The 5,000-nt window shown below is 29.5% G+C and overlaps 1 protein-coding gene across 1 annotated transcript in view; it reads right to left on the bottom strand.

Moving 5' to 3' along the window:
* Positions 1 to 4,133: 4,133 nt before the first annotated feature.
* The window catches only part of LOC122250393 (actin-3, muscle-specific-like), a 1,983-nt gene continuing 1,116 nt past the window's right edge, over positions 4,134 to 5,000 (bottom strand). The window contains exon 2 of the mRNA XM_043011785.2: positions 4,134 to 5,000. This exon is cut by the window's right edge and continues 364 nt beyond it. Within this exon, the coding sequence (XP_042867719.2) occupies positions 4,201 to 5,000 (800 nt within the window). The 3' untranslated portion in view covers positions 4,134 to 4,200.

The raw sequence follows: 5,000 nt of genomic DNA on the forward strand, positions 1-5,000 counted from the left end.
TTACACGTGTAAACTCACGGATGTGTGGTGTTTGTCGTACGTTCTAAATTATCATAAGGCTCAATTTCCAGGTCATTGAGCTGCAATATTCAATTTTATCAGAACAACAATTGTAAGTATGTAAGTGAATAAGATAATGTGTTTTCACATATTTCCAATTACTTTAATTATGATAAAAATGTTCAGCATGTACAGATATTGAAGAAAAAAAAAAAGGATATTGAAAGGAAATCTATTACTCTATTTCATAAAGTCTTAAAGTGTATCTTTATTTTTTTCTACACAAATATATTAAGAAAAATCTAAACTGTATTTTTAATATTTTTTCTTTACAAATTGCTTTACAAGAAAGAGTGTGGAAACATATAAGCTTACAAGCTAACTCAAACTCACTGCTTTTGCCTTTTATTTCCTTTCATTTCCAGAATCAGCTTGTTACGACAGATCATAACTGTCACAAACTTTATAGAAAAATGTTCCAAAGTTCTGCTATTGTAGGGAAGATGAAAAGGAGGAGGAGAAAAAGTAGAATAAGAATAAGAAAAAGCAAAAGAAAAAGCAAAAGCAAAAGCAAAAGCAAAATAAAAATAAAAATAAAAATAAAAATGAAAATGAAAATGAAAATGAAAATGAAAATGAAAATGAAAATGAAAATGAAAATGAAAATGAAAATGAAAATGAAAATGAAAATGAAAATGAAAATGAAAATGAAAATGAAAATGAAAATGAAAATGAAAATGAAAATGAAAATGAAAATAAAAATAAAAATAAAAATAAAAATAAAAATAAAAATAAAAATAAAAATAAAAATAAAAATAAAAATAAAAATAAAAATAAAAATAAAAATAAAAATAAAAATAAAAATAAAAATAAAAATAAAAATAAAAATAAAAATAAAAATAAAAATAAAAATAAATAAAAATAAAAATAAAAATAAAGATAAAAATAAAAATAAAAATAAAAATAAAAATAAAATTAGAGTAAGAGTAAGAATGAGAACAAGAATAAGAATAAGAATAAGAATAAGAATAAGAATAAGCGTAAGAATGAGAACAAGAATAAGAATAAGAGTAAGAGTGAGAACAAGAATAAGAATAAGAGTAAGAGTGAGAACAAGAATAAGAATAAGAGTAAGAGTGAGAACAAGAATAAGAATTAGAATTAAAATAAGAGTAAGAGTAAGAGTAAGAATAAGAATAAGAGTAAGGGTAAGAGTAAGAGTAAGAGTAAGAGTAGTAATAATAAGAGTAAGAGTAAGAATAAGAATAAGAATAAGAATAAGAATAAGAATAAGAATAAGAATAAGAATAAGAATAAGAATAAGAATAAGAATAAGAATAAGAGTAAGAGTGAGAACAAGAATAAGAATAAGAATAAGAATAATAAGAAAGATAAGAATAAGAATAAGAATAAGAATAATAAGAATAAGAGATAAGAAATAAGAATAAGAATAAGAATAAAAGTAAGAATAAGAATAAGAATAAGAATAAGATAAGAGTAAGAGTGAAGATAAAATAGAATAAGAAGAAGAAAGAAAAAGAATAAGAATAAGAATAAGACGAAAGAATAAGAATAAGAATAAGAATAAGAATAAATAAAGTAAGAAGAAGAATAAGAATAAAATAAGAATAAGAATAAGATAAGTAATAAGAAGTAAGAGAGAAGAGTAAGAAGTAGTATAATAAGATAAAGAATAGATAATAAAGAAGAATAAAATAAGATAGAATAAGATAAGAAAGGAAGAATAAATAATAAGAATAAGATAGAAAGATAAGAATAGAAAAGAAAGATAATAATATAATAAGATAAGAATAAGAGTAAGGAAGAAAGAAAAAAAGATAAGAGAGATAGAAAAAGAAGAAAAGAAATAAGAAGAAGAAAGAAGAAAAAAGAAAAAAGAAGAGAAGAAGAAGAAGAAGGAAAAGAGAAAAAGAAGAAAAAAAGAAAAAGAAAGAAAGAGAAAGAATAAAGAACAAGAAAAATAAAAGAAGAGAAGACGAAGAGAAGCAAATAAACAAACAAACAAAAACAAAAAAGAACAAGAAGATGACGAAGAAGAATAAGAAGGAGAAGAAGAAAACGAAGAAGGAAAATAATAATAAGAAGAAACAGTAAGTCGAGCACGAGCTCTCGCTTCTCGCCTCAGACAAAAATAAAAGTATTCTGACGACCTTTTTTTTTCGTTGGGTGTATTAAAACTGGCACGAAAAATAATACTGGCAGCATTTTAAAGGGAACTAGAATTGATGAGCAATAAATGTTAGATTTTGACGTTAATTGCCAAGCGTTTCTTAGATTACTTCTCTCGCAATCTTATGTCGGATTGTTCGCAAGTGTTCTTGAGAAAATATTTTGAAATCTTGTATGAGTGTGTTTCTTTATTGATTGAGGCATATATGAGGTTATATATATGTATTATTGTATATGCATTATATGTATATGTATATACATATATATGTATATGTATATACATATATATGTATGTATACATATATATGTATATATATGTATATATAGGTATATTTATATATATATATATATATATATATAATATATATATACATATATTAATATACATATATATATATATATATATATATATATATATATTATATACATATACATATATGCACACATATATACATATATCACACACACACTTGCGAGCGCGCATACACACACTCATATACAAACAAACACACACACAATATATATGTATATATATGTATATATATGTATATATATAAATATATATATACATATATGTATACACATGTATATATATATATATATATATATATATATATATATATATATATATATATATGTATATATATATATATATACACATGTATATATATATATATATATATATATATATATATATATATACATATATATATGTATATATATACATTTATATACATATACATACACACATATAAATGTACATATTCTATGTCCATATCTAAATCTCTATCTCTATCTGTGCATGTTTACACAGACAACAATTACATATGTATGTATAAACATACATACATACATATCTATCCATCTACATATATATATATACACACACATACAATTTTTTTTTTAAACAAACATGGGGGCGATTTACTAAATGCAATTAAGAAAGTTTTATGTTGGAACAGTGACTGATAGTGGTATTGGATTGATAGAAAGAAGATGGATGGGACAAAGGAAAGCAAAACAAGATATTAAGGTGGGAGAAACATACTGCTTTACAATCTTATGGATGGAAAGAGAAATGGGATAATTTTTAAATTTGACTTGGCAGGCTTTATTATAAAGGATACAAGCATATCAATATAAGATAAAAGAATACCAGACTGAATCATGAACATGAATGTGGAATGCTACACAATCAAGCTATAATGTTTAGCTGCCACAAATACGTATTTGTTGATGAGACACATATATACGATAAAGTTTAAATGAATTTGGCTTAAACATAGCTTTGATTTTTCTTGTTCCATTTCTTAGATTATCTCCTCCCCTGTTTCCTTTCCGTCTTTATCTTCTTATGATGTAGTATTCAGCGAAACGAAGTTATCCAAATCTTCTATTATGGTAATTAGGACAAAAATAAATTCATGACAATATTGAACGCAAACATTTCATATTGCAATATTCTGCCATTGATCAGCTCGTTTAACTATCGTTAGCGTTTTGCAAGTATACTCTACGCTATCCCCTCACTCGGTCACCACAACCCTCATCATCTACACCACCATATGCAGCACCCCTACCCTCATCACCACGGTTATCACCACCCAGCAACAGTACTACAGCGTAACCCATGTATAACCCTAAACTTACTCTTAAGGGTATGAGTGCCCAATTTGAAAACTGCACTATATCAACACAGTTAGGATTATGTCATACCCAGCACAGATCCCTACGCTTCCAAATTCACCATTTAGCTTGCTAATGTAGGCCATGAGGACTACCTTTTGTTTGAGATATAAAATGGCAACACTGAGTGTTGACCTTCCAAGTGAATGGGATTGTACACCTGCGACTTTCAGAAAATAACTCTCTACAACAGTAAACTCTATGTCAGAACAAGTTCGTAATGTATGTCCGTGGTTTCAGGAAATCATATCAAACTCTTTTATAAAGTTTTCTTTATTAAAAAATCATTTAATGTTTTAGATATATAATTGTACAACATATAATCTAGAAGCACTTTCGATGAACGATTCCGGGGCCAGACTCCTCGTACTCATCCTTTGTGATCCACATCTGCTGGAAGGTGGACAGAGAGGCCAAGATGGAACCACCGATCCAGACGGAGTATTTACGCTCGGGAGGAGCAATGATCTTGATCTTGATGGTGGAAGGAGCCAGAGAAGTGATCTCCTTCTGCATGCGGTCAGCAATACCTGCGTACATGGTGGAACCTCCAGACATGACAATGTTGGCGAACAGATCCTTCCTGAGATCAATGTCGCACCTCATGATGGAGCTGTGGACGGTCTCATGAACACCAGCAGATTCCATTCCAAGGAAGGAAGGCTGGAACAAAGATTCGGGGCAACGGAAACGTTCGTTACCGATAGTGATGACCTGACCGTCAGGAAGTTCGTAAGACTTTTCAAGAGAGGACGAAGCAGCAGCAACATTCATCTCACTCTCGAAGTCGAGGGCGATGTAGCAAAGCTTCTCCTTGATGTCACGAACGATTTCTCGTTCAGCGGTGGTGGTGAAGGAATAACCGCGCTCAGTCATGATCTTCATCATGTATGCGGTCAAGTCACGACCGGCCAAGTCAAGACGTAGGATGGCGTGAGGAAGGCAATAGCCTTCGTATACAGGAACCATGTGAGACACACCATCACCAGAATCACAGACGAGACCGGTGGTACGACCAGAGGCGTACAGGGACAGCACAGCCTGGATACACACATACATGGCGGGTGTGGTGAAGGTCTCAAACATGATCTGAGTCATCTTCTCACGGTTGGCCTTAGGGTTGA

The sequence above is a fragment of the Penaeus japonicus genome, unplaced genomic scaffold, assembly GCF_977035675.1.
Source record: "Penaeus japonicus unplaced genomic scaffold, GWHDUDI00000001_assembly GWHDUDI00000039, whole genome shotgun sequence".
Lineage (NCBI taxonomy): Eukaryota > Metazoa > Arthropoda > Malacostraca > Decapoda > Penaeidae > Penaeus > Penaeus japonicus.